The 27,537-nt window shown below is 42.9% G+C and overlaps 2 protein-coding genes across 17 annotated transcripts in view; one reads left to right on the top strand and one right to left on the bottom strand.

Annotated features, from left to right (window-relative positions):
• DENND1A (DENN domain containing 1A) overlaps positions 1-8,935 on the top strand; it is a 191,700-nt gene extending 182,765 nt beyond the window's left edge. For 8 of the 10 annotated variants that reach the window (XM_032448085.1, XM_032448086.1, XM_032448083.1 and 5 more), the window contains 3 exons: positions 3,032-3,160; positions 4,809-5,064; positions 5,725-8,935. In XM_032448085.1, coding sequence (XP_032303976.1) covers positions 3,032-3,160; positions 4,809-5,064; positions 5,725-7,041 — 1,702 coding nt within the window. In that variant the 3' untranslated portion in view covers positions 7,042-8,935. The remainder of the gene's footprint in view (positions 1-3,031; positions 3,161-4,808; positions 5,065-5,724) is intronic. The other 2 variants (XM_032448087.1, XM_032448088.1) reach the window with 1 other exon arrangement.
• A 2,423-nt stretch (positions 8,936-11,358) lies between these two features.
• The window catches only part of CRB2 (crumbs cell polarity complex component 2), a 67,359-nt gene continuing 51,180 nt past the window's right edge, over positions 11,359-27,537 (bottom strand). For 4 of the 7 annotated variants that reach the window (XM_015879030.1, XM_015879031.2, XM_015879028.1 and 1 more), the window contains 7 exons: positions 23,896-24,840; positions 22,827-23,383; positions 21,800-21,965; positions 20,174-21,041; positions 19,375-19,491; positions 18,789-18,915; positions 15,193-15,687 (listed from right to left, as the gene is read on the bottom strand). In XM_015879030.1, the coding sequence (XP_015734516.1) occupies positions 15,460-15,687; positions 18,789-18,915; positions 19,375-19,491; positions 20,174-21,041; positions 21,800-21,965; positions 22,827-23,383; positions 23,896-24,840 (3,008 nt within the window). In that variant the 3' untranslated portion in view covers positions 15,193-15,459. Of the gene's footprint in view, positions 14,485-15,192; positions 15,688-18,788; positions 18,930-19,374; positions 19,492-20,173; positions 21,042-21,799; positions 21,966-22,826; positions 23,384-23,895; positions 24,841-27,537 lie in introns of those variants that run through there. The other 3 variants (XM_015879029.2, XM_032448080.1, XM_015879034.2) reach the window with 3 other exon arrangements.

The raw sequence follows: 27,537 nt of genomic DNA, 5'->3' as shown, positions 1-27,537 counted from the left end.
TTTGTAGAATCTTGCATCTAGATCTGTCAGAGCAGGCAGAGGTGTCATCCAGTTTGTTCGCACTTTAAATCCTTTGTTCCTTTTTCCAACTTCGTAGAAAACGCATGGAAAGTTGAGTCAAACTCTGAAACAGTTACTTGTCCTTCCTGCTCATAGTGATCACAGCTTGTTATTTCTGCTGTCCAATTGGATTACTCGTTATATATATTTTTTTTAATACTTTAACTTAAAAATATGCTTTATGGTAAATATTTTAATTATTCTTGGGCTATTCTGCTCCTATGGAAATTCACAGTGTGCAGAGTGTCACCTTAAAAAATAAATGTCTTGCTGTTTCTATTCGCTCACACTCAGGTGTGCTGAGTGCTCAGAATATGCAGGAAGGAATTCCAGGGATAGGTCTGTGCTTTGTTCATAGTGAAGAGTTACAGGGTAATCCCCTCAGCCCCAAATCTCTTATTTCATACTGGCAAGAAAAAGCCAATGCATCCAAAACCCTCATTCTTCTCATTTAACTGTCTAAGAGGGACAAATTCCTTAATTCCCTGGAGTAGCGGCACAGCTATTCTTTACATTATAAAGAATAAAACCTTCCTCAAATTTGGGAGGCCCTTTTCAGGAGAACAATGACATGGAGTCCAGCGTTACCCCACTGTATCATCTCTGTAATCAGGAAAAAGCAAAACAGTTGATAAAATACACAAATTTATTTTTTTCATAACTGAACTATCTTTTAAAATTATTACAGAATTCTCCTTATTAATGCCCAAATCCAAATCCTGTCCTTGCATTTTCAGTATGTATTTTTTCTATCTCAAGTACATTTAGGTGTCAATTAAATTTGAAATATCTACATTTGTCAGCATTTCATTTTTGGCCAGTGTGATGTGCTGCTGATTTGTCCATGCATCCTGACACATGAAAAAAGCTCCTGAGATGCAGATCTTCCTCATTAAAAAAGAAACCCATACTATCATAATGGTACGCAGAGCCATGGAGCGCATCCCCAGCTTTATTGCACTGTGTTTCTGACACGATATTTAAAAAGGAACAGCCACGGCTGTCAGTACTGTCATATGCTAGTGCTAACCGAAGACATGTTAAACTAAACATTAGAAAGAGATCAGCAAGTCATCTGCATGGTAACTCAGCTAAGAGATTAGGTAGGCAGGAGCTGGTGCAGTCATGTGGAGATGATGAGGGTTGTAGCTGTGACGGACACATCCTTTCTTCCCTCTAAGGCTGCTGCAGCGCCTGCCTTGTAGCCGAGCTTGCTGTGACCTGCCTTTCAGAGACAGCTCTTTGTGTATGAAATCCTAGCAAGTGGTGGGTGGCAGACTGCAGGAGAGTTGGCGAATTGGGTTAATGAGGGAATAGGTACTTTTTTTGGATTCCACTGCCTCAAGCTAATAAAAAATTTAAACTCGGACAATTTTAAACTGTTCATCCCTTATCTTTGGCCAAAATCTGTTTTAGAGCACACTGACACCGAAGCTGAAGTGCTTTCTTCTTTCTAATTAGGAGATCCCACTTTCAGGAGTCATGCAACAGCAACAAAAATGGTGCATATTATCTTATTATAAATGTAATCCTATTGCACTGAGGAGCAACCGATGAATTAGCAAAAGAATCTTATTTCTTCAGAGCTAGTTTTCTTCATACGCACACACAGACACGATACGTATGAGTATCTGTGCTGTGTTCTGAAGGCAAACAAAAGGTATCAGAGGTGGTGCTGCGAGGGCAGCTGCACCTGAGCTTCTGTTGTATGGCGTCACCAGACGTACGGCCTGGCACGGGATGCGTGGACATTCAGCAGCACTCCTGATGTCTGAAAAACAATGCTAAATTTGCTTGAATCATATTAAAAGTTACTTTACTTCGCAAAGAGAAAAAAACTGTGTTTTATATACACTCTATGTTCTAATATAAATCTGTATACTCTTTAAGCATCTTTACTTTCTAAAACTGTTTCAGATGGATTTTCTAATGCAAGTTGAAGCCTTTGGATAGCAGTCGCCCTTTTAGCAAAAAAGGCAAAAAAAGTTTAAAAAAAAATTTTTTTAAAAGGCATTTTTTTTCCTAATGCAGTGGCAGCTCCGTTTCTTTCCCTGGATGCCTATTATAGCATGAGAGGAAAAGAACAGCTATGCAACAGCTTTAATTGGAGTACCACAGACCATGATTTAACACTATCAGCTGCATCTGCTGCCACCGCTATTTTAGACTTTATTAATTAGCTCTGACCTGATTGTGAATAACATTTATTCATGGTGGCAGTTTGGGTCCTCTTGAGCTGTCACTTGCAGTGTCCAACTTCTCTTTTTCTGACCTGATGTTTGGGGCCGTTTCTCAGAACAGTTACATGGTTATTTAACAATAAGACCAAAGAACTAAGAGATACTGAAGGTTGATTATGAATACAGGAGCAACTATATATGTACCATAAAGGTAACAAATCAAATTCCTTTTCTTCCTATGCTTTTGGCTCTCTTGCGTATCATATTCTCTTCTTATCTGTGATGTATGTAGCTGTGAGATATATTACCATTGTTCTGCATTGCTCACAGGGTCATGACCTGTCCTTCATTCCACACGATGAGCCTGATGCTGCTTACGTTGAAATAACAAACTTGTGGACCTCAGTATTAGCAAAACTAAGCTCCCATCTCAGTTGTCAATCATGATGTACGTTTTGAATCAGTCCAGTAGCAGGGATATTCTCAGTGATATGTGACTGACAAAATGTTGTTGGCTGGATTGTGTTTTTTTGTATTGGCTTCTATTGCAAGAGGGATCTGCTTGCAGGTCTTAGCACCCTCCCTACCCAGCCAGATAAGCCTAGACGTTTTTAGAAGAGTTTTATTTTCTGCCTAGAAAGTGCAGCTCAACACATGTCTGCAGAGCTCTCTGCAGTGGCAGTCACGTTCAGAAATTACTTAGAGCCTATGAATCACTTGGTTTTCTCTCTCCTCTGCAGTTTTCAATGTGACAACTTGATAACTTCCTTTTCTCTCCCTGTTTCCCTCAGCCTTGTAAAGCCAATGCGACACTATACAGTCTTCCTCTCTGAGGACTCTTCTGATGATGAATTTCAGCAGGAAGAGGATCCTGTATCTGGCTTCTCTGAAAACTTTTTCTTCTCTGCTCCTTTTGAATGGTCTATCCTTTATTCTTTCATTGTATTAATTCAGTCTTTAAACAGTGGTTTTTGCATTGGTCAGGGTGCCTGGTCCTATACTTGAAATTTTGGAAATAATCTTGTAATCTTTGTACAGCACTTGATGAATGTTCTGCATTTCTCCTGCTTGCTTTCATACTTAAAGGCATGCAAAATGCTTCTGCATGAAACACTATGCAGTAATGCACAGTTTATTGTGTTACATTCAAATTGGGCTCTGTAGGAGGTTCCTTCCTCTTGCCCTTTGTTCTAATGTGCTGCTTGTGTTCCTGTCCAAACCTTCTGCCGTTCTTCCTCGTACAGTGCTAACTGTGCTTTCTGGATTGTCCTGTGAGCTTTATCTCAGTGCAGTCATCAGCTTTTTCTGGTTCCACTTGTGTGTTCCCTCAGGTACCAGCTCCTCAGTGACTCAGAGGAGTCGCCATGCAGAGGTCCTCCAAGGGTTCTGAGTACAACCTGAGCTAGAATTATACAAGAAATAGCAAGCTGTTTGTTGTTTTTTTGTGCAGAGTTCTTCAGTGTTTTGGTATTTTTGCAGTGTGATTTCATGCTTAGCAGATGAGCATGCAGAATGTGAGAGATTAAAGATACAATCAAGATTTGCAAGATCACCGTTTTCCTGAGGATGTGTACCATCAGTGATCTGTCTTGTACTTGCATTATTACATTCTTGTGTTGCTAACTGAATGCCCACTACTTATTTGTTGATGAAGGAAGGCAGGACTTTATGAATTTGCGTGATAAGGATGTATTATAATAAAATGCGGAAAGAAGAGGAGGATTCTTCCATATTATCCTTGGCTTTGGAGGTCTCACAAATATTTTCTTTTAATTGAAACCTTGTTTAAATGCCACAGTAAAATTGACTGCCAGTCAAATGCCAATCACTTCAGATACGTATGTCACTTCTTGTTATTAATTGGATGTGCATTATGCTGCTGTTCTCTGTACTCAGGGCCTATATGCAAATCTGCTGTTGTTCATTTCTTTTTGCTGAGGTACGTACAAGAAAAGCAGCTTGCTAACTCGGCCTTGGCTGTAAATGTAAAATAGGTGTCTCCATAATGGATTGTGTTGTTTCCTGATAACATGACACCAGTACAAACATTGGAACTCTGCACAGTGTTCCCAATTATTGCAGGAAAACACTGAATTATGTTTTGTGCTGAGTTAGCTTGAAACTGAGAATGTAAGTGGCTGCAGAACACGAGCACTTTGTGTGCTTGCTCTGACTTCCTGTGTGCAAGGCCTGAGCACAGGAACAGCCATCTGCCTGGGTGGGAAGGGCCAGGCTGTCACAGCAGAGAGCTGGCATGCAGCTATTCCTGCTTTGGGAGACTTGGCTTATCAGTCTGTCTGTAACCGCATCACCACAGCTTTCCTCCAGCTACTTCCATCTTCCTTTTTTTTTTTTCCTTCTGAAAACTACTTGAGTGCCAAAGTCATCTTTGTATGTCTGCCCTCAGTCATTTTGCTCACATGCCTGCTGTTTGTGAGATGCTGTATGCTGCATTTTGCTACCCAAAAACAGTCTGTAAAGCCATCCAGCTCCTTGGTAAATAGTTGTTTTTAAAAATAAGAGGAAGACAGTCATTTGCAGCAGGATTTTTGTTTTCCTGTCTTATAGGCCTCAGCCATACCGGGCTCTGAAAGAATCTGATAGTGCTGATGGGGAAGAAGCTGTCAGTCCAGAAAAGGCAAAAAAGCCTCTGCCTCCAAGCCCTCTCATCTCGAGCAACACCACCGAAATCAACCTCCTTGAAGACATTTTCCCCAGCCTAGGAGTAGAAACACAGCCTCAGCCTCTCAGCCAGGCTAAGAGCCTAGAAGATCTGCGGACTCCAAAAGAAGAGGAAGATCAGCGATGCACATTTGATTACCAGGTTTGGATAGAGTTCCATTTGCCCTGGGGGAATTTGTGAAGAACCAGGGTTGTCTGTCTTCCATTATTCCTTGGAAAATATTTTCTTAGTGTTGAATAGGTGCATCCATTTGTCCATGTGTTTCAAAGTTCATTTCTGAATTAAGAAACTATTGAAATAAGTCTCAATTGAAAGACAGTGGCTTTTTTTCATTAAAACATCAGTTGGACAATCTAGATTGCTGAAGAGAAATATTCTTTGAGGAACTTCACTGAATATATACCGCTGAGAAAGTGACAAACTCAGACAGAAAAGGATGTCATTTCTGCCTTAAAATAGTATTCAATTTAGCGTTACATCCAGATATTTAATTCATCAGCTTTTGCTGTACAACTCAAGTTTTACCACTTCTGTACCTTAGATATACATGCATGTTCCTTACTTGGCTAACAGATGCCACAATATATCATGTGTGAACAACTTATTGGAGGCAGTGTTGTAATTAAAACTGCAGAGTTCTGCTTCTGCTTTCCTGCCTTTTCTAGGCTATATGCAATTGTTCCTCTCCTTTCATTGTTCACACTGTGGACAGGTCTTTGTCCACTCACAGTTGAACAGTCTGTCTTCAGGCTGATCCATGCTGAGAGGAGATCAGTGAAAGTTAACATTGTTTTCTTGCAGAGAATGGATCTTGCCGGGTCTGAGAGGAACAGGATTGTGCCACCAGTGAAGCTGTCTCACCCTTACAACAAGCTGTGGAATATGGGTCATGATGACATGGCTATTCCTACCAAGTACTCCCAAAGCTCACCTGAAAGGCCCCTGACTGCACTTGGTAATGCACCACCAATCACAAGGAGACCCCGGAGCAGAGACAGCATTCTGGCTCCTGCAGAAAAGGATGACTCAAATCCTACCGCTCAAGGGAATATCACCATTCCTAGGCCACAGGGAAGAAAGACTCCTGAACTGGGGATAGTTCCTCCACCGCCAGCACCCAGGGCTTCCAAGCATCAGACTCCAACTGGGCCAACAGAAATTCCCAGTACTCACACTACAGGATGTAGCCAGTTGGTTTCAGATCTTATCCCAGAGCCCTTAGGAGTTGCTAGGTTGTCCTTAGAACCTGAAGTCCAGCAGTCTGTAAATTATTCCTCTTGTTCATCTCAGCTTTTGTCCGGTGCTACCAGCACTGCAGAGATGCTCCAGCCTGTCAAGGTGAAGACAGATAATACAGGTAATGAAAGTGACTACCTTCTGAATCTGCTGGATCCATTAAAAACAGCCAGCTGGCAAAGCAGTGCTCCCCAGCAAGGTTCCTGCAGCCTGCAGAGTTCAGCCACCCCACTTTCAGGAGCTGGCTTTGCATCAGTGGCAAGTGACTTTATGCCTCCTCCAGCTGCACCATTTGTCCAGTCACTCAGTTATCCTTCTCCAGCATTGCCACCTTTTTTACAGGCATCTCCTAATCCATTTACACAAACGGTGCCAGGACCCCAGTCAGTGTCTCTTGTTAGGCCCCCAAGGGGCTCTTTTACCCCCACCCTAGGTCATGCTTATAGTTCTAGTTTCATAACTCCTAATTCTAGTTTCTATCCACCACACAGACCTCAGCCAAACATTTCAACATTGTCCATGCCTAACTTGTTCAGCCAGGCTCCAGCAATGTCTCCAGCTAGCTCCTTACTGCTGCAGAGCCCTTCTCCAGTGAGCTCTCTACAGCCAGCATGTTTAAGTGGCCCTTCTAAAACCAGAACGTTACAGGTGGGCAAGTCCACTTCCAAGGTAGATACCAAACAAGCACTAGCTCTTCTGTCTAATGAACCCCCTTTGATCCCTTCCAGGCCAGCTAAGGGCTTAGAGTCAGTGTTACTGTCCTCAAAATCTGAGGAGACAAAAGATCCATTTGAAGATTTGTTAAAAAAGACCAAGCAAGACGTGTCATCCACACCAGGTAAGGTTGAACAGCTCAGAAGGCAATGGGAAACCTTTGAGTAATGTTCGCAGTGGCCTTTTGATGTCCCTTTGGAATTGGCAGAGGGTGTTTTTGTGGAGTTTTTTTGTTTGTTTGTTTTGTTTTTGAGCCAGCATACAACCAAGCATTTCTTTTATGGCTGCAGGACCATTGCCATGCTGCAATTCACACAACTGCTTTTTGCCCACAATTTGTTTTGCTGGGGAGTTCCCATGTTGTCCTGATCCCTGCAACTGTTCCCTCACTTTCTGCCACTAAACACTCTGCCACTAAGTGACTCTTGCACTGATCAAAGCATGAGGGTGGTTGGGTTTGGGTTTGATTTAGCTTGGTTTTCCACTCATAGCTTTTCAGACAATACTACTGAAGCAGAATTTACTCCATGTATTTTCAGACCTTAGAGCAGCCAGCAGCATGACACAGCTCACCACAATAGTGTTTTCTTTCTGCCTGTCTGAATGGTGTTCAGCTCAGTTTTTCCTGTGTTGCATACATAACTATAATATTTTGCTTTCCCGTGTGGAGTGCAGCAAACAATCCCAGACTTCCAGGCTGTACTGAGTTAATAATCCATTAGGCTCCAAGTTTGTCCTGTCAGCCATTCATTCATTTCGGTCATACTATGGGGTGAACTTTAGTTGCAAATATTTCATTTCTCTCCCCCATTCTGCTGACACTGAGAGGTGACGGGGTCCTCTGGTGTAGAATTGTCATAGTCCTTCGTTACAAGGAAACCACAGCACAGAGCAGATGCTCAGGGTTTGGTCCTGCATCCCTGTTGGGAAACTGGAAACACCAGCAATTGATTTTGTTTGTTTGTTTGTGTTTGTTTTTTTACTTTTTGTTGTTGTTTATTTTTTGTTAAATATATCAGAAAATAGAATCCATAAAGAGTATCTTAGTTCTTACGTATGTGTATGTTAATACTATATATAAGCATTATAGATGGCAGTATATGAATGGGATGTAACAATGTCTTGATTATTTAAAAAAAAAAAAAAAAGAAAAAATGAAGTATAAAAGTCCATGGCTGATGAGTTTGAGCCCAAGTGCAGCGAGATGAAAGCTGCAGCGCTTGTCTGTACAGACAGAAATCAGACTCAAGTGGAGCTGAGTGAGTAATGTAATGCTGGAAGGCCAATCCCTGGCAGCTGCCCATCACTGCTGGACTTCAGAAGTGCTAACTGCTACCTTGAAGCAGTGGGATTTCATTCTGGTCTGCAAGGCTCTCCACTCCTTCAGCCTGTCTTAAAAACCACAATCCTTATCCTGCTTTTGATGAGCACCATTTGCTGGTGTAACGAGATGCTAACTGGACCATGGAAAGGACCGTGGGGTCACATCGTACAAAAATGTAATGAAAAGGTGAAAGGGTACGTTCATTCTGAATTTCTAAGACACTTCGCTGTGGCAATAGTATTCTCAAGAAATTTCATCTTAATCTTAGTGGCTCCTTTCAAACCTGCTCTCTTTGCAGTGATCATTTCTGTTTTACTTAAGTGGTGCTTTTTTTGGATTTGTTTTGTATTTGGGCAGAGTCACATTTAAAACATGACTGCATCGAGGTATTCACATCACCATTAAGCCTTTGATAAATGAAATCGTTTTGAACACACGGGGAAATTCTTGTAAGCTTTATCTGAATTATTTCCAATGTATCTATTTTATTCATATAATCTTGGAGGTTTTCTTACTCTAGTGTATGAAAATGGCTGTCTGTGCGTTTGAGTCTGTGCAATACAAAAAAACTACTCCTAATATCTGAAATGCAAACAGTTTGAGAAAGACCGTAGTGTTGCATTAATATTCCTGTAAAGCACTGTTACTCTTACAAGCCATTCAGTTGAATTTGTATTTTCATTTTGTGTTGGAAGACAGATGGTTTTAGTATTGCATAGTAAAATATTTAAAGTCTAAGACAATAGCTCCATTTTGTTTTGTACAAACATTACATATATGTCCAGTCTGGAATTTGCAGATTTCCTTTAATGTGAGTTAGATGAAAAACCCCTTCTTCACATGTGACGGATACATACAAGCACTGGGTAGCCCTTCAGATGATGTGCCATTTGAATTTCACGTCTATTTTTCCCTCTTCTTGCCACACACTGATTTTTTTCTCACCTGCAGTGAATGGTTTGTGCTGCCTGCATTTTTTCCTGCTTTTTACATGTGTGTGAAAAACTCAAACAGGAGATTGGCACCTGCTCCATTTTCTTTCAGTTTAGGAGGTGGTTAGAGTCTGTCAGTAACAAATGACTCCATTTGCCAGGGAGAAGTGATATCCCTTTACCCAGCCATAGGAATGGTTGGTTCAGTGACACTGCAGAAGGCAGCGTGTGCAGCAGCGTATCTATTGTTAAATAGGAGTGTGTGATGTGCTGCCTTCAGAAGAGCACGTGAGTAAATGCTGGCTGAATGTTTCCCAAACTCTGTCCATTTATTTGCACAATGGGATTTATGCAGTTTATTGGTAATTTTTTAATGTGTTTTGCGCTTTTCACATTCTTACCCTTCAGGCTTTGTGACTAAAGTGCCTTTTCCAACACTGTCGGGTTTAATTGTTCAGTAGTGAACACGAGGCCTGTTTGCTGCTGCTTTGTACAACATCCACGTGTGGAAAAATCTGTTCCACTTTGTGACTGCTGCAGGTTAACAGATGTAGGTTTTGTAAATCTCTGCACTGTGATGATACGAGCTGCTCTGGTCCCCCAACGTCCTTCGGGAACTGCAGAAGTTTGTGGCAATGCACGAGATGAATTCCCACCCCAGGAGCTGCCTGGTTCCACCACACTCAGCTCTGTGATGATCCTGTGCCCGTGATTTCGAATGGCGCAGTGGATTGCCATCACAAAGCAAATGAGAGCATGTGATTCATTGTGTAGCACTGTAAAATCCATTGCTTGAAGAGAGTTAAACATTTTGGCAGAGTAGGAGCTCTATGAAATCTCACCACTCTTTTACTGGATGCATAGAACTGAAGCAAGGGCATTTGCCTATGGAAATTTTTTTGTGGAATATTTGCTCAAGTTGACAGAAACCGAGTGTATTTTCTCTGAAAGGAATACTGAGAATTGTCTTCTCAGGAACACACACCAAACTTTTTCACATCTTTTATAACTTAAATCCATTTCATTTTGGCCCGTTGCTCTGTGGCAAGCATTTTGATTACCTGTCTCTACTTTCAGGCTCACCTGCTTGTGTTTATTGCAGCAGTTACCTCAGTACCAAGGTGGTTGTTCAACCCCATGATGTTGATGCGTTGCTGTTACACATCAGCAAACTGGATGTGCAGTTTAGTGGTGTACCTCAGTGGCTCTGGGTGTTTCACTGCACAGGGACACGCACAGTACATCACAGTCATTTATTTCCATGTTCTAGCCTCCTTTCCGGGTGCTCCAGTTCAGGCTGCTCACTCTGAGCTCTGCCTGTTAATGGCTCTCCTGCCAGGCTTGCAGTTGTCCCGCAGCTGGAGCCGGGCTCCACCAGCAGCTCCTGTGGCACTACCACCAGACACTGGCTCTGTGGAGTTCCCAAGACTGTGTGGGGTAAGTGGTGTCGGTGCAGCTGTACCTCTGCACTACCAACAGCAGCACAGCCTGAGCACCCCCATGACGCACTGGCTGAGGACAAATCAGATCAGGAGCCCAGCTGGCCCCACCTCCAACTTCTGCCTCAGTCCCTGCAGCTGGGGATTACAGAAGAGGTTTCTGGACTCATGGAGGTAGGAGAGATCTGTGAAGTCTTTTTACAGAGAAAATGTTCCTCTAAATGCTTGAGTGTGAACTTCCTTTGACATTCAGTCCTGGCTGTGGGTAGAATCTCTCCAGCCACATGGGTCAGATGATGTGGTAAAGACTGAAGTGTGGTCCTTCCTGTTTTTTTTCCCTTCTGCTGCTGTGCTGTACCCCATTTCTCCAGAACAGAGTTTCTGCTGCTGCAGACATCTGCCCTGGTGTAGGCTGTCAGGTGTATCAGGGCTCTAAATACAGGCTGATTTTGTGTCTTTGCTCATAACTGTACAGGTGAATAGTATCGCTGCTGGCTCTGCTTAGCCAGTACAGTGTGTCACTACACACACAGGACAGGTTAACAGAGAATGCAGCAGGTTTCAGTAGCTCCCTTCTGGATTCCTACAGCAGGACTTTGTAGCTGCTGAGCAGATTTGCTGTTCAGAGTTACGGTGTGTGGCAGAAATATCGAGAAACAGAAGCTTGTGGCTGAGCAAATGGTTATAGACCAAAATCAGCAACCCAGAAATCAGGTAATCACAGATGGTGGTAACTGGGTCTATTTTGTACGTGTTTTTATTGCAAACTTATTTTGAGAGAAATTCTAAATTATTATTTTTTTGTTGTTTTATTATATTTTTTTTACAAATTATAAAATTTACAATTAGAAAAGAAATCAGGATCACAATTAACTACAACAAATCCAGTTTTGTGAAAAAATATATTCAAAAATTAAATATCAAAAGAAAGTTAAGTTCATTATTGGAAAAAAAAAAAAAAGAAAAAAAAAACAAACAAAGAACTTTCATAAATTATTTAGCAGAAATGCTCAAGACACTGACGAAGTATTTTTACACTTTTCCTAGTACTGGCTTTGGGTGCTTGAAATACAAACATCTGCTCTACTAATCCTGTAAAGCATCTGAGCAGCAGCAGCCTGCTGACTGCCCCGGGAACAGCAGGAGATGCAGACAGATCCCCTGCTTGCAGCTCTGGGTTTTGGTGTCTGCTGCTGGGGGATGTGCAGCTACTTCCTGCCTCTCACCATATTTCAGTAGCTCAGTAATAGTCAGTTCTTACAACACAATAATACAGGTCAGAGTAAAATTTGTTCATTCAGATCCTTTTGCTGCTTTCGTTTTTCTACAATTTTAACACAAAAGAGTGGAGCAGACCTAAAAAGTAGCTGTAATTCTCATCTCCTGGCACCAACCTGGAGGTTAATCAGGACAGTTTGGGGAAAATCAGAAGCATATTTTAATCTTGCTGCAGCTTTATAGGATGGAGAAAAAACACACATACCTTTGCAATTTAAGTAAAGATTATGCAGTAGGACTGGGGCAGGACATGAAACGGGGCTCTGCCTCAGCCCACTGACACGAGTGTGAGTCCTTTGTCCCCAGGAGATAAACGCACCCTTAGCGTAAGGCAGGGCAAGTCTCAGACCAGGCCTGCGTTTTTGTTTCCCTAGAGACGTGGTAACCAGCTCTGCACAGTTCTTCCCCTTCAGACCTGCACTCCCAGAAAAGCATTTCCTGCTTCATTTGTTTACCCTCTGTTGCCCAAATGCTGTTAGGGAAAAAACTGCACTCACTGTTTTCTTAAGGTGTGCAACTGAATTATTCCCCCTGTAGCCAGGTGACGGGACAGTGTAACCATCTCTATTCTAGAAGTATATTAGACCCTCCTAAATAGCATCTGGAAAATACAAAAAGCAAATCATTCTCGTTAAAAGTAACAGCAGCATTGCTAATAAACAAATCAAAGTGACAGCAAGCTCCCTGAACTGATGTTAGGTAGTTTCTGTAGTTATTAGTATTGTCCTCTCCAGCTCCTTCCCAAACCACAGCCAGGTGGGATCACCACACTCTCTTTCAACTTTCCTCTAATATTATATATTAGGGAAAAGTGACCTTACCTATGAAATATTAACGAAGTCACACATTCTAATGGTTTCTTTTGTTCTGTTTTTTTCAAAATGTTCCTTCTTCACCTTACATCAACAGTTTCACACATGCAGAAGAGCTGTTCTTAATTGGACAGACCTGATCAGTGGTTTTGTCTCTTCCCTTTGCTTAGAATTACAGAAGAAATTAACAGCTACAGTTTGAAAAAAATAATAATCTGAGAGCAAAAGGAGCGTAACAGGAGAGCATTCTCTTCCAGTGGCAGTGAGGTGTGGGGCGCAGATTCACACGCTGCTTATTAATCGTATTTTGGAGATAAAAAAGCAGTCACTATTTTCTAAATATTTCACACTGATACTTGTAGTAATTATCCTGAAAACCTGCTCATTTGAGACCTTATTGGGCCAGCTCTGCTGTGGTTCTTTCTGCAGGCTTTACCACATTATGCTAGAGGAAAAAAACAGGGCACTCATCAGCTAAAACAGAAACAAAGGAAGTAAAGCCACAAAATTAATATCCCTTCTTATAGCAAAAGTAGAAAATGAATGCTGTGCTACAACCCAAAAAATAGTTCTATATTAAAGTTCAATATATTCTTTATTTAAATTCCACTCTTCTGTATCGATGAGCCCAAACCTGGCCATCCACAATGGTACAGGCCTTGAAACAACTCCTTTGCCCCTCTTCACACAAGCATCATCTAACCTTCAAATGTTTAATGTCTTACTAAGGACTGTTGTGCAGTCATTCTATGGATGCCAGCTCTTTTGCTCTGTGTGGATGGCAGATACTGAGGCTAGGAAAAGATGGGGGAAAAATCCATTGTGCTCACTTCAGTACTGCTCAAATCTGATCACAGAAACGTTTTAATTTCACAAAAGGTAATTCTGTAACCGGTCACGCAGTCTTTAAAAGGCACTTAATGTATTCCTATGTTTTAGTCTAATCTTAGGAAAAGATTTTAGTGTCTACTGTAGCAAAGTGGTTCTTAACTCTGGTCCCATTGTGGAAGGACAGCAGCAGCTCTGGGAATCATATTCCATTGGTCAGCCACCAGCCTTGGATTTACAGAGGGAGCACAGGCACGTGTATTTCTGAAAGAAGTTCTTAATACTGTGGGTTGTTCCTCACTCTTACTTACGTTCTTACTTACCTGTGTGGTGCAGTTTATACTTACTGCAAGGCAGTGACAGTTACTACAGATATGAGCCCTTGGATGACTGCAGGACTTGGCCCTACCACCTTCCTGACCTGCAGTACTGCATTCTGTTAGTGGTTCTAAATACCCTCTCTCTGCTGTGCCGCAGCCACCACTTACTTCTCAGTAGCCCCTCCTGAATGTTTCTTTCTCCCTGGGTTTCACTGTCCTTGCTCACAGACCAATTTTCTACAAAACTTCTTTGGAATGAGCTCTAATAACGTAACCAGGATCTTTCAAGCAGTTGAATATTACCAGGTTAACAGGAGGCAGTTACCTGTGTCCTGTGAAGGAGCTTAGAGCAGAACAGACCTGTCCTACAAAAAAAAAAAACCAACACATTTCAAGACCTAAGACAGAAATACTGCAGCAGTTCCATGATTGTTAAAGGATGACTTGTGGCCCTAATTCTTATATCAGCCTCTCTGTTGGTGGCAGCTTGATTACGTTCCACAGTTCCACACGAGCACCATCCTTTTCTTGCCGGCTTGGACTGTATCTTCCCTGAGTTGCTCGCCTCCTCTTCATGGCAATCACAGTGGCTGCACCAACTGCAAGGAGAAGGGCAGTTCCCGCAGCCCCAACTGCTCCCACAACAGAGGAGTTGCTAAGGTGTGCCCACAGAGGCTGCTGTGACAGAAGAGGGTGTTACTGAGAGTCTCCATGGACAGGCTGCATTTCATATCCCTCATCACAGTCCCCACAACCTCTCTCTAAACTACCATCAGAATGACAACAGCAGTGCTTGACTGGAACTTCCTCCCTTTCACTGGCTGTGAACCACGGTCCCCTACAAGTCCAAGCAGTACAGAAGCAGTTTGGTGACTCTTCCCACTCACCAATTCCCCTCTGTAAGGCCTAAGTTCAGTATCTGGCAACAGACACTGCAGGTACCGCCAGCACTGGTTCTCAAACCTGCAAAGCTCCAACTGTACCTCTGTTGTGTGGTACCCATGGGAATGTCTAACATTACTTCATAAACCAATGATTTCAGTAATTTGTGACAATTCCCTGTAACACTGTGTCCATCACAGGGCAGGAGGTCACAGCTGCTGTTGCTGTTGAAAACTGCTTTTTGAGAACAGATTTGAAAACCTCATATGCCTGAGCTGAAAAAGCTTTGAGTACATTAAGAAGTTTGTGAAAAAAATAGAACACTGTGTATAAACCAGTCATAAATACCCTCTATCCAGTTCTTCTTACAAGTATATACAGATCTTTGTTAGTGCCTAATTTAACCCTCTACCTTTTAAAATGGTTTTAAATATGCCATTGCTACGTGAAAAGTGTAATGGAGCCAGAGGAGCTTCAAAGCTGGTGCACTTCAACAGCTTCTACTGAGGTAAAAGTATGGGACAGCCCATGGGGCAGGAAAGAATGAAGTAAAGAGGCTCACTGTGAGCCAGTGGTGTGCAGCTGACTCAATAAAATGAAACCAGCTGGAACAGCCACCACATATACAGACTGCCTTGTACTTCTAAGTCCAGGTCTTCATTGCCATGCCTTAAAGAAACTGAGATAAGAGTGGATCTGCTGCTGCAAGTGCTGGAAAAAGATCAAGGTCAAAGCAGACCTTGCAGGTGTGTCTCCTTGCCAGGGCAGTGCCTATATTAACCGCTCTTCAGGTGGCACCTTTAGGACACTGTCCATCTCCAGCCGAGCTCCTGCCACTTCTTGCTGACTTGGGCTGTAGGTTCCCTCTGATTGGCGCCTCTTCCTTGCAGTGAGAATCATGAATATGAGACCAATACTGAGCAGCAGTAAAGAGCCACAGGCTACAGGGACAGCTACTTCAATTACTGGGGAGGGAAAGAAAGCACCTGGAGTCCCTTTCTGTAAAAGAAATTAATGGAAAAAAACAATGAAACTCCAGTGGTTACAATCACCTGTCCAACAGCTTAAAATGGTCAGAATAGAGGGAAGAAAAGAAAAAAGGCAGATGATCTGTACCCTAATGGAAAGGGGAGGTACAGGGCTTGAGGGCATCCACACAGGGAATGCTTGTGTTCATCTTTAATCTCTCAGCAAAACATGTTTAAACTTTTTTTTTTTTAATGGATTACTTGTGATATAAAGAAAACTACCAACAGCTCCTGAAATTTTCCTCTGATTCATAAGTGGTGACATCCAGCAGGAATATTCTCCAACCAAAGCTGCCAGTTAACATTAGGACGAGTTACAAGTACGGATTTACTGATGGAACAGTCAAGTCAGTCAAGTGGGCACATGTTGGGAATGACCACAACAAAGAAAGGTCTGCTACCCAATACAGTAAATCCTGACTGGCACCGGGACAGCAAAACTAAATGCAGTTTGTGAGACTCATCTTGGGGCTACACAATTGCTACAAAGAAAAGCTGTCCTTTGCATGCAGCGTGCTAATGAAGGTAACTACTGCTGTTCTAACTGTAACAAATGGCTGCGTGTTAGGAGCCTGCCCAACAATTTGGACAGCATTAGATTAGCTGAAACTATCCAAATAACATCACACTCCCTATTCTTTCCATATTGTTTTCCACAGGACAGCCCCATAAGATTCAAATCAAAGTAGGGATCTTTTAAGGAGCCTCCTTACTGTTGTAAGACTAAAATACGTAGGTGTCACCAGTATGATTTAACTGGCAATTCAAAACACAAAAATTACAAAGTCAAACCAGACTGACGTGAATTTTTCAGTAACGCTACGACTTCCATGAGCAGGAAAATGCTATTAAGAAAAGTTCCGTGGTGCCTCTGAAGGCAATGCAGAGCATTCAGTCAGCAGTTACAGAAATGAGCACAGCCACCTTGGTGAGCTCTATAACACTGAGAGCAAAAGATTTTAAATAATATCAATACCGAATGGTGAGCTCAAAACTTTTAAGTTAGAAAGACATACTTAAATGTCCACACTATGTAAAAGATACAGTGAAACAGACTCGAAGACAGCTTGCAGCAGGAAGGGAGATGTTAGGTAAGTCAGTGCGTGGATGGGAGATGGAAGAGATAAAAGGCCCAAGTACAGAGCAGAGAAACAGTCAAATGAGCATCTTCTGATACTGGTGGAATGAAGGGGGCAGAAAGCAACAACAAAGAATTATTTTTTTTTAAATGTGGAATTTTATCATTAAAAGAAACCCTGAACAAAAAGCCTGAAACCAAGAAATATTTCTCTTTGCTAAAAATACCATCTGCTAAGAATCCAAGCTCGAATATTTATTGCTTTTGGATGCCAGTCTCTGCCTATGTCACAGAGCAATACATGACAGAAGGACTATTCCCAGACTACCTGGAAGCTCTTCTTCCATTTTCAAATGACTGCAGTTTAAGTTGGTTCTGAGAACGCAGAAACTCAAGCCATGCTCTAGCAATTAGTTCTAGTTTTGCACAAGCATGCAGATTAGTCACACTTTACCAGTGCTACAGGAGGGAGATTTTAGCAGCCTACCCTGCTGCCTGTTGCATGCTCTTTATTTGATGCTATTGGGAGGAAGGAGAAAGAGCAACAGAATCCAGCCAAGGCCTTTGCTTCTACAACTGCCATTCACAGCATACATGCCTGTTAGACATTGCCTGTCCTCCCTGACGCCACCACAGGCACCGTCCTTAACAGAGGGAAAAGGCTGTTCTGCAGGAAGCAGTGGGTGTGATGAAAACGAACCCAGAGAATCTACAAGAAGCGTCCAGGGAGGGAAGAGACAGATACCTGAAGGAGGCCATGCATGCAAACTGGAAACATCAGGGGTGACCTTATGGTGCATGCATTATGTAGACCTAACTAACAGCAACAGCAGCAGACTCCACCCTGGTGCACAGCCTACTCCATGCAGTATTGGTTAGTACATTCCCAGGTTACCAGACAAGCTATCTGCCCATGCAACAGCTTTACAGAAAAAAAAGCAAGTGTGTGTGATGTAACAGCTTCAGCACAGGAAGGATTCCAGTCTCAAACAGCAATGCTTTCCTTATGCAGAAAAAGAAAAGCATTGCAGAAACTGCCCATCCTGGCAGAAGTAGACACAGCAGATAGAAGCATGCTACTTTTTTATCACATTCAGATTGATGTATCTGACTGTCATCTCTAAACAAATTTCAAGGCAGATGATCTTTGGAGAGAGAAGCTACTTTGTAATTAAGCTCATCCAAGACAAAATGCCAGCTTAAATTCCATTCTCCAAGAAACTGGGAGGGAGAGCAAAGTGATGAATAGAAGATGACAGAGTAAAAAAAAAATACATCTTAACACTTGAGACACTATTGTATTGTTTGGTGCATCTCTGTCACACTGTGTGAACTCAGCTGGATCAACCATTCCTGGTTTATGCATTTTATATTATCCAGTAGCTTCCTACTTAATGTAAATGGGAGAATTTTATTCACTGTCAACTTGTCCTCCACATTCTTTCCTCTCCTTACTTATTTACACTATTGACAGTGAGAACAGCCTTAGCACTCCACAAGCATTATATTTACTGCTGGTCATTTCCAGCTTTGGATCAAATTCGTCTTCATTGTCTTCATTATTTGAAAAAGATATAACTACAATATCTAATTTTCCTTTTGTACCACCACTATGAGCATAAGGCAGATGTAAGTAATACTGTCTTTTGTAGGTCCAGCTGCAATAGCCTGATTATTGTCCAAAGTACAAATCTAAGGAAAGTCCAAGAGGCAGCTCTGTAAACCATCTGGCTGCCTACACGGATACTGAGAAGAATTTGTTGCAGTTAAATGTTGAAGACAACAGCAGTGCCACAAAATTGTTCCACATTTCAAGTTTCTTTGGCAACAAGTGTGCTTACCAGTGTGCTTTAGCCAAGGCACAACACACCAGCAGTCACTACTGCCCTGGTACCCAAGGATTCTACACTAACCCTACTGCTGATGCTTCTCATAATTCAAAGTTTGGAAGAACAGAGAAGAGCTTCCAAAAGCAAAAGGAAGGAGGTGCTTACGTTAATGTCACAGCGCTCTCCAGTGTAGCTGGCACTGCACAAACACTTGAATTTGTTCTCGGAGTCTTGACAGGTACCTCCATTCTGGCAAGGGTTTGGATCACATTCGTTTATATTAATTTGACAACTGGAAAGGAAAAGCTATTAGAGTTAAATGAAATTTCTCACGTACGTTGTTGTGTCATAGAACACGAGATCAAACAGCCCACAAAAACCTCATTTATATGAAAACTTCCTGTTACATCTTTCTTAGGTGCTTTCTCCAGAGTCCAGCAATGTGGAAGTTTTACACACGCTAATTGTCCACTTGTCATTTCTGTATGATTGACGCCAGTATGATTCTCTAGCATAGTTAAATAATCCTCACGAGGCAAAAGAAATACTTGGAAGTGGTGCATGCTGTGAAAATTGATACTGCTAACAGTATAATATCAAGCCCACCCATTCTAAAAATAAACTGTATACTTTGGAGGAGTCATTTGTATGGCAAAAGGACATATAAGAGGTACATAAGAGGATGAAGCATTTGAACCACTTCAACTATCCCACAGATGTAAAAAAAAGAGCAAAGAAAAATAAGACTTACTTCCTTCCAGTGAAACCTGGCTTGCAAGTGCAGTTGGCTCCCCAGGTCTCAGTGGTGCACTTGCCACCATTCAGACAGGTGAAGTTCTTACCACACTGCTCAGGTGGGAACGGCCATCTGGGAAAAGCAGAAGATCACCTTTAAAAACATCAGCTGTGAGGAAGGTAAAAGCATGCTTGGATACAGTGGAGTATGAGCTGGCAAGTGTCATAAGCAGTCATTGGCTTTTCTAGGAAGGGCTTTGACACAGTTTGAGAAGGGAAAAGTCCCAGAAATAATCCATAGTAACCAATATTACTTTAAGCATCCCCCAAAAAGGAGTTTGTACAACTTATAGAATATGTGGTAGCAGTGCATCAGTACTGGGACCCTTCTCACAGTTGCCTGTTCTTGCTGAAGAAGATAGAACTAATGACAGGATATTGTTGGAATACCAAACTGCACCACAGCTGGGCCACAAAAAGGAAAGTGCAAGCACTAGATAATTATCTGCAGCAGAAATGGAGCAAGGAACAGGAAATTCAACCTGGGTGGATCTGAGAACTGAAGTTCAACCATTTAAATGTTTATCTCAATATTCTGTTTAAACAGCACAAATAGATGGAAGTCTAACTAATATGTTGATTCCTACTTCCTTTAGCGATATGAAGCATATCTTTGTAACTAAAATATGCTGGAATTTTCCAAACAAATGCAAATGCTATAAACGTTATTTTAAAAAATTCCCCAAGTGCCGAAAGGAAAAGTCCTATTTATATGGGGTTTCTCTATCCTAACTCAAAGCAAGCAAGGTACCCACTCGCAGCGAGGTCCTGAATACTGCGCTGGGCACTTGCAGGAGTAGCCATAAACCCCATCAATGCAGGTAGCTCCATTTTGGCACTGGTGCCGCACACAGTCATCCACATTGATGTCACACTTCTTCCCGATGTATCCCCGGAAGCATTCACACTGAAAATCTGCTAGTCTATCAGTGCAGTTCCCATGAACACATGGGTTTGACTGGCAGTCATCAATATTAATCTCACACAGCAGCCCCTCCCAGCCACCACTGCAGGCACAGCTGAAGGAGTTGAACAAGTCCTTGCAGATGCCAGCATTGCTGCAAGGGCTAGAAGCACAAACATCAGCCCCTGTGCAGCCTAACTGGACAGTTCTTCTGCTGGACTGCTGGAACTGTTCTGGCTGAGGATATGAGAGATGGGAGGTGAAGGGCAGGTAGATCCCTCCTATCTTCACTTGCCCCAGGCAGCCTGTGAAGTTTTCAGCTAGAACAATCAGTGCATTGTTCTTTAAGAAGTCCAGGTTCCCAGCATTTCCCTGCAGAGTCATATTAACAGACCCATCCAAATGAGCCACCCATCTGGAAGACAGTGCAGAAGGTTCCTCCATGGACACAGAGATTGTGTGCCAGGCACCATCCGTGACAGCATTCTGGCTCATGAAGCTGACACCTTCAATACTATTCCCACTCCTGATGTCAACAAGCAAGGAGGAGTTCTTAATAGCTATCTGGAAGGAGTCCACTTCTTCCACAGCCCGAAGCAAAACAGCGTCTTCGTCTCTGGTTCTGAAATCCACGAGGAGGCTGCCCAGAGTTCTAGTCACTGATGTATTGCTGGTAAATTCAATGGCAGCAGAACTATTAAATGTTGCATTAGCCAGACCTATAAATAAAGGAATACTGCATCAGGGGTTTGAAAGACAGTAGGTGTAATATTTGCAGCAGGCCAATGCAAGTTTCCTGGCAAGTTTCCTCCCTTAAGAATCATGTAAGCTTAACATGAGTAGGATTAGAGGCTCAGTGGCTGGCATCATTAAAGCTCTTCCTGTTTACAGTTACACTTCTAATAATAATATGTAGCTCTTATCTAGCAATTTTTACTCATTGATTTCACAGCACTGTACACAAAACTTTTTCTTACAGAAGAACTAGGATGTAAGTCAGGAAAGCAACACATCCAAATCTGCTGAAAACTGGTGAACATCCTGAGTTCCTGGGCACTTGTAGCCACTAAGAACACCCCTTTCAAAGCAGGGAACCATAAACTAACTAGTTTTCTTCATTCTCTTTGGTTTGGTCTTAGTTGAAAACACATTAATTGTCCTAGTTAAACAATGTAAGACTCTTGGAATGAATGAACATTAGAGAAAAAATGCAGTGTTGACAAGGCATGCAGTCACTCGCTAATAGAGGGCAGGCTCCTTCCTGATCAAGTCTCAGTAATAGAAGAAAACATCTTTGAGTGCTACCTTCACTCTATCGCACACTGGTGCTAAATCCATGAAGTATGTGCTGCCTGTAGCAGTACTTGGCCCCCATTCTTAGCGTGCTAACTGCAGCATGTGTTTATCAGAACAGTGAGAACTAGGAATACTGGTTGTAGACCCTAAGGACTAACATAAGCAGGATAACAGTACTCACACACATATCCTGCTGGAACATCTACACAGGTGGTAGCTTCAGGACATGGGGCACTTTCACACCAGACTCTCTCTTCACAAAACTTCCCAGTGAAATTTGCTGGACAGCTGCAATGGAAATCATTCCAAGTGACAATGCACCTGCCACCATTCTGACATGGTTCAGACTGTAAAGCAAAATAGCACAATTTAGGAGCAGTACAATTCGTGTTTAGATCTAAGAGAACCTGGTGGAAGAAAATGTGACAACTGGTGTTCAAATTGAGAAAGAGTAATTAAAATAGTGACTCAACAGCAGCAAAGGAAGTACAAGAGCCTTTATGCAAGCAACTCCCGAGACCCCCGCCTCTCCCTATATACAGTGCTGATAACAAAGTCTCTCCAGATAGAACTCCATCAGTTTAGAAAAGAACAGCTGGCGGCACATCTGCAAGGACACTACTTCAGAGGGCATCTCATCCACACAGCTACCGGTCTGCAGCATGATGACCTTCAAGCTGCTGCAAGCTCTACATGTGCAGATGCATACAAGTACTACTGTAGTCATGGTTTGGGCACCAGCCTAAAGCTTTCTGTGAAAAATGTGGCTATTCTGAGCATATCACTCCAGCCAGTACAATGTCACCAATGGTGGGGAGAAGGAAATGTCCTTCTTTGCTATTATTATTGTTGCTACGGCCTCTGATATTAATTATCTACCAGTCTGCTATTCTTCAGGTGGGCTTTTTGGTTCTTTTTGTGTGTGTGTATTCAAATCAAAGCAAACAGCTGCCAAAATTCAAAATATAACAGGAGTTTTTCCCATAGTTTAATTCTAGAAAAGTCTGTAGCTCTCGGATTTGAAAAGTTATATGAAAAAAAATAAAAATAAAAGGGCAAAGAGAGGTAAGAATTTCCATCACAGGAGTGCGGCCCAACAGTGCAGGTGTCCTGTTCTGTTTCCCTGGTACCAGCAACAGCCAAACTGTTCTGCAGTCACACTGACAATAAACAACTGCACACGTACAGAGAGAAACAAGACCTCCTACCTTGCAGGTGTCATCAGAGATGCATCCATTTACCAGATTAATATTTCGAGTCCTGTTAAGTTCATCCGGCAGACTGTAGTTCTCAACCTGAAAAAACTCCACTTTGCGGCCGTTCAGCTGGATGTCTTGCAAGCAGCCTTTAAAATACCCTCCCCACAGGTCAGTGCTGTCTGGGTCAGGATGTCCACCAACATACACTTCATAGCCAGTTAAAAGAGGCCTTCCTACCAGTTGTCCCAGCTCCACATATGTGTCTTTTTGGTGAGCACCAACAGTTCCTCCTTGGAAAGACAAAGCTACTAAATGTCTTCTCCCATCAACTAAATTTTCTGGAAATGTCACAGTATCTGTAGATAACATCTCAATCTTCAGCTTGCCATTCTTCAAGTAGATAGTGAGGCAGGGGTCTGTTTCATTGCTGATTTGCAATAGTAAACCATTAGGTTTCAGACTACGAATGAAAAAGGAGATGTTGAAGTCTGTACCAAGGCTATCAGAAAGGATGAAAGAGGAAAAGCCAGTAGAATTCTCCAGGCCAAATGTTACTGCTGGGTGTTCTGGAAGTGAAATGAAATTAAATGTACATCAGCTCTCTGACACAGCAGAGCAACTTTATACAAAAAAACATACAAAAAAACAAACAAACAAAAAAAAGGGACAAGACTTTTAAGACTTTTAAGACTTTTAAGTCTTGTGGGAATAAAAAAAGGCGAAGAAATGCTATCTTGTTTATAAAGCAATACATTCCCATTCATTTGAAGCTCAAGCTCAGCTTCTCACAGTAAAACAACTTCCCTACTCTCCTACAGTTATTCAGATCTGATACAAAGATGAACCGGGGCCTCTGGTTCAACAAGGAATAATATCTGTACCACAAATCTGATCAGAAGTTCTGGAGGAGTGAGTGACAGGGAATCAATAAGAATTTTCTTTATGAAGGGTTTTGCTTTATTCTTCTCTCTGGTCAAGTAAACAATAATGCTTCTGTAGGTACTGTAAATGCTTATCTAGTACCTTAGAAGCACCAACTGACAACGGAGCTGGCAGATGTAAATCACATGGCACTTACCATATGAGCAAGCAGGGCCTCCATACGGCCTCAAACAGTCACACCTGAATGTCGTCCAAAGGTCCACACACAGCCCACCATGAAAGCAGGGCTCAGAGAGGCACCACTCAGTGCGGTCACAGCCCTGTGTCACAGGGGAAACCTCGCTCACAGGGAGAGCCACCGGGAGCACAGCTTCAGCATCCACCTGCAAGTCTTCCAGGCAGCCAATAAAGCCCTGCTGGCTCTGTGTGTTGTTGGCCAGTGGATCCTCAGCACCTCCAATATACATGCTCTGGAAGACATGTGGGATCGGAGTGGCGTTGTGTGGGACAGGAGAGCTCTGCATGCAGACACCTGCATCACAGGAGTCGTCCCAGAGTTTGAGCTGCACAGTGTTCTGCAGAACAACTTCAACCTTATGCCAATGGCCATCATCAACTCTCAGCCCCTCCAGCAGCAGCAGGTACTCATCCTGCCTCTTCAGTTCTGCATGCAGAATGCCATCAAAGAGCTCCAGGAACAAGTATTCATCTTCATGGCCTCGGTAAAAAAGGATGGCGCTGGGCAAGGTGGTTCGGAACCGGAGGGACACACTGGCAAGCTGCTCTCCTGCTCCCTCCCTCCTGCTCTGATTGTTCACGGGCAGCTCAACGAGGAGATACCCTCTGGAAGCAAAGGAAAATGTTGTTGGTGTGGAGCATGTGGCATCATAGAAACCAGGCTGGCACTGGCACAGGTGGCCGTGGCTCTCAGCTTGGTAAGTCGGGATACACAAGGCCTCATTTTGGCAGTCATGTGTCTGGCACCCAGTGAGCTTGACAGAGCAGTTCTTCCCTCCCCATACAATGCCATCCTGGCTAGGGGCACAGTGGCAGGTATAGTCAGCAATGCCATCCTCACAGACAGCTCCATTCTTGCAGGGACCCGCCTCACACTCATTGATGTTAACAGCACATTCCACACCTGCGAAAGAGATTTAGAAATGGGATCTCACTGCAGGGGATTGCAATTCCCTTCCCCAGAGCCAGCCTGCTAGGCACAGCGACCTCCCCAGCACTGCTGCTCTCTAAGCCATTCTCTTCAGGAAAGCACAAGAAGCCCAAGAGCTGCCAGCATGAAGCCCTGCACTCACTGCAGAGCAGCCTACTACTAATATAAGAGCAACAAAAGATAACTCTGTGCTGTCTGTCCAGATACTGCAAAGATTGCTGTTTGTAGAGCTTCAGCTCTACAGCCTGTGTCATCCAACAGACTCCTCTGTCCTTTCCCAGACAGTCTCAGACAACACAGCGAATAAGCATGCAGGGAGAGCCAGCAGAGGATATTAAAGGGACAAGACAGCCCAGACAAGGATTTTATGCATCTTCCACACATAGATTTGGTGCATTTAAACTCAAGTCTGTACATCTGACTGAAGCATGTTCTAAGCAACACTGTTGGGGCATCTAACTCGATCGCCAGCCAGGAAGTTACTGGGAAGCCACAATTAAGAAAATTCAAATTCCATGGTTAGGAAAACAGAACCAGACAGCCCTCCTGTTGTAAAACATTCACAAAACTCAGTTCATTACAAGAAAGGAACAACACATGCTCCACAGGCACTCTGTCCTACTTGCACCAAGCTGATTTCAGTTCTTTCCAATCCGGCAGAAGTGAACTAGATGAAGAGCACTGTGTGGCAGTTAGTGCGTCTCCTCAAGGCACGTGCATCCCAACAGGGCTCAATGAAATTACAGACCATTACACTCAAATCTAGTTAATGAAAATCAGCTGTCATTTTCCTGAGCATCTCCAGACTGACATTAGAGCCCTCCTGAACCAGTTCACTGTTTATCTAGCCCATAACATTGGTTTTCACTAATCTTCAGAGACAGTCACACAGATAAGCCAAGCATGGATTATCCTGATCTAATAGCATTACACACGGAATCTACCTAGCAAGCACAACGAGGACAGCAGAAAGAAAAAGAAGGAATTCACACACAAAGGAGGGGAATCAAAACACAAAAGACAGTTGTAAAGAAAAGCCACTAGACAGAATAGGCACGTCAAAGAGATTAGAGAGTTGCCTGAGGGAAAAAGGGATGAGGGTAGATGGTGTGTTAGGAGTACTGGAACCGGACTTGATGGCATGATAAAAAAATTAACAAAGATATGAAGCCTCTTGAATCTGTGTGCTGATGTTGTGAAGTGCCTCACACCCCAGCAATGCCTCGCAGCCAGTCTTGCACAAACATCTGGTACTGCTGTCTAACCAAGCTGCTTCACTCTTCTGAGCCCAGACATTTAGCTGCTTTTGACAGTGCTATCTGCAGATATGTGAAGGCTCAACACCATCTTCCAGTTCCAATATAAGACCTTAACATATACGTGCTCTTAGAAGTACTGAAACAGAAACAGGAAGCTCTGGTAATTCTACTCTTTTCAGCTATGCTAGAGCTGTTCTGCCAGCAACATTATCTCAGATCCCTCTAGGACACAGCTATACTTGTCTTAAATTAAAGGGGAACTGTTCTGTGTAGTGCCTCTAGAAAAGCACTGAATTTGGCCAGTAACATCTGCCTTGAAGAAAAGCTCAGCTTCAGAATTCCTAATACTACCTCAGCCCTTCCTTTTTTCTCCAGCAGTTAATGCTCAGCACACAGAGAAAGATCGTAACTGTCAAGGAAAGGGAAGAAGCAATGGCAGAAATGAGATTTTGGCACAAAGCTCTGACCACACTTGAAAGAAAAGCACTGGAATAAAAAAAGGCATAATGGATGTCTTTAGGCCTGCAGAACCCTCGAGTGGGAGAAGATGGGGAGAATTAAGGAACCATGTGGGGCGGGTTTTCTTTCTTATCAGTGGATTGATTGAAGGGCTTTCAGAATGGTATGAGGCAGGTTCGCAGGAGGACTTCAGGGGAGAGGCCGTTGAATGGCATTGGAAAGATACTTAGGGTCAGCAAAGTGTTTGAGATGCCACCCCTTTTGAGATCAGAGCAGTCACATTTATTTCCTTGGGCAACAAGGAGAAAATAGCATTGTTCTGAATAACAAATGGAGACAGGCCATTAATTTGTTTCTAAGATGTCTGGCTGGACCAGCAGCAAACAAGAGCCCCATTTTGCTATCCATCTCTCCCTCCAGCCTGCACACATCCCCTCTGGCCAGCACTCTCCCCAGGAGCAGCAGCAAGAACACCTGCCTGTGCTGCTGTTCCCAGCTCTCAGCTGACACCTGTGGGTGAGTGCTTCACACCAGGTGGCAAATTAGTCCCTATGGTGAGTGCACAACCCCAGGCTGGTGGCTAATTAAACACCAAGCTTTCCCATGGGACACAGCTGGTGTGATTTCTATATCATTTATTTAAAATGGGTGAAAAGAATAAGCTGGCAACTTCAGGTCTTTACATGCTCCTGTCTAACCTCACAAGCAAACGCTCAGCAGCAGCAGCAGGGCAGCTCTTCCTGGAGGAATTAAAAACAAGCTTTGTCTCTATCACCCTCGTTGTTTCCGCCAGCAAACGGCCTTCGCATGGCTAAAACAGAAAAGATCTCTAAAACAACAAAAGGTATCCTTGACCCCCTAGAAGCCAGCACAGTATCAGGTTAAAGTCTGAAGCAGTTTTTAGAACTGGTAACTGTGCCAGAGTTGTAAAAATCTAGCAACAGTTTTTTTT

This window comes from Coturnix japonica, chromosome 17, assembly GCF_001577835.2.
Source record: "Coturnix japonica isolate 7356 chromosome 17, Coturnix japonica 2.1, whole genome shotgun sequence".
Lineage (NCBI taxonomy): Eukaryota > Metazoa > Chordata > Aves > Galliformes > Phasianidae > Coturnix > Coturnix japonica.
The sequence above is the reverse complement of the archived record's forward strand: the minus strand, read 5'-3'. Positions and strand labels throughout refer to the sequence as shown.